The 1,516-nt window shown below is 40.7% G+C and overlaps 1 protein-coding gene across 1 annotated transcript in view; it reads right to left on the bottom strand.

The window, feature by feature from the left end:
• LOC118478549 overlaps positions 1 to 1,516 on the bottom strand; it is a gene marked incomplete at its 3' end in the record, with an annotated part of 30,250 nt that overhangs the window by 24,898 nt on the left and 3,836 nt on the right. Inside the window, 1 exon segment of the mRNA XM_035972350.1 lies at positions 1,110 to 1,419. Coding sequence (XP_035828243.1) covers positions 1,110 to 1,419 — 310 coding nt within the window.

Raw genomic sequence — 1,516 nt, 5'->3', positions numbered from 1 at the left:
TATCCTACGAGTGGAATTGCCAAGTTGTAATCACGAATTTTAAAGAGAGTGCAATAAATGTTTCTACCATTCTGATATCAGCTGGCGTAATAGAACAGAACCAGCAAAGTTCAAATGCCCTATCAAGGGAACAAGAGGGTCCTTTCAATGTTCTCACATGAAATCAAAACTTTTCATGCCCGTTGTAGTCAAACTGAGGATTGGAAAAAATCTTTATTTCTCCATTATTTTTAGCCACATTAATTTACATGTTGTGCTATCCGTATGGATCCGTCCGCGAAATAAACCCCAGACAAAACAACAATAACGTAAGCATAGGTAATGCAAGCAGAAAACCCTACGGTTCAAATGTTCAAAAATTAAGAAACTGTAATTATAATGACATGTTGTCGTTAGACCAGAGATAACTTTGATTTTTAACTTAACAACCAAAACAAACCAAAGGCTGGGAGTCGTTGGCTAGCATAGCCTAGACTAGTGCATTACACTAAAATGCGCTGACAGGAAGGATCGACGCCCACCTCCTATATGACCTAAATTGTGTCGACGCCCACCTGCGATATGACCTAAATTGTGTCGAAAGGGGTGTATATCACCTTCATACCTACATAAATTAAAAACTGCAAAAGCATAATATGTGAGGCAGCGTGGTGGAATCAGGCTCTCGTCAAAATAATCAAAGTGAAGAAACTTGCATTTTTCCGCAGGTTTTATGAATTTTAATCAAATTTTTGGTTTTTGGCTCAACACCTTTCATGTCCATTAAAGAACTAATTTCTGTGTGGATTTTTCTGAAAAGCGTATGTAAATTTTCAGTTACCACGGACTCTTAAGCTAAGGAAATGACTAATCTTTGGAGGTCATTTCCTCAATAATTTTTCCTCTGAAAACAGGTGACCGCGACCTCTTTCTTTCGCAAATATCTCGACTTGTATTCAAGATAAATGTATATTTTTTCATCCAAATAAAAACAAGTGAATAAGCTTTAAGATGATACCAATAACTCTACATGTCCAAATATTGACGAGAGCCTGATTCTACCACGCTGCCTCACATATAGAAGTGTAGCCTCTCTGCACAGCTTGAAAAAATATCTCGCGAATACAAACCTCTGGTTAGAAGATAATAGACGAGCCACCCAATGAGGGCAGCTATGATGAAAGCAACGATAAGCAGAAGAAGAAAGAGGCCCAGTCTCCTCGTCTTCTTTCTCTCTCTCCTCTCCGATGACGTGGTGTAGCGACTGGCGATGCTCGACGTGTCTGAGTAGTGTCCCCTGTACAACATGGCGTTATGTCGCTTGTCGTTGTAGTTGTTGGGCTGTGTGGGTGATCTCCCCTTCTTGCGCAACCGGAAGCCGTGCTTGCTGTTCCCATTATTTTTGCTGGCGGAGATTTTGGAGGCTTCACTTTCGTTTGACTGTGAATGAGAAATGACTAGTGTTATCATGGTGGGTGGGAATGGTTAGAAAGAGGACTGTGGGGTTCTTGAAGTGGTGTGTGTGTGTGTGTGTGTG

This window comes from Aplysia californica, unplaced genomic scaffold, assembly GCF_000002075.1.
Source record: "Aplysia californica isolate F4 #8 unplaced genomic scaffold, AplCal3.0 scaffold00659, whole genome shotgun sequence".
Classification (NCBI taxonomy): Eukaryota; Metazoa; Mollusca; class Gastropoda; order Aplysiida; family Aplysiidae; genus Aplysia; species Aplysia californica.
The sequence above is the reverse complement of the archived record's forward strand: the minus strand, read 5'-3'. Positions and strand labels throughout refer to the sequence as shown.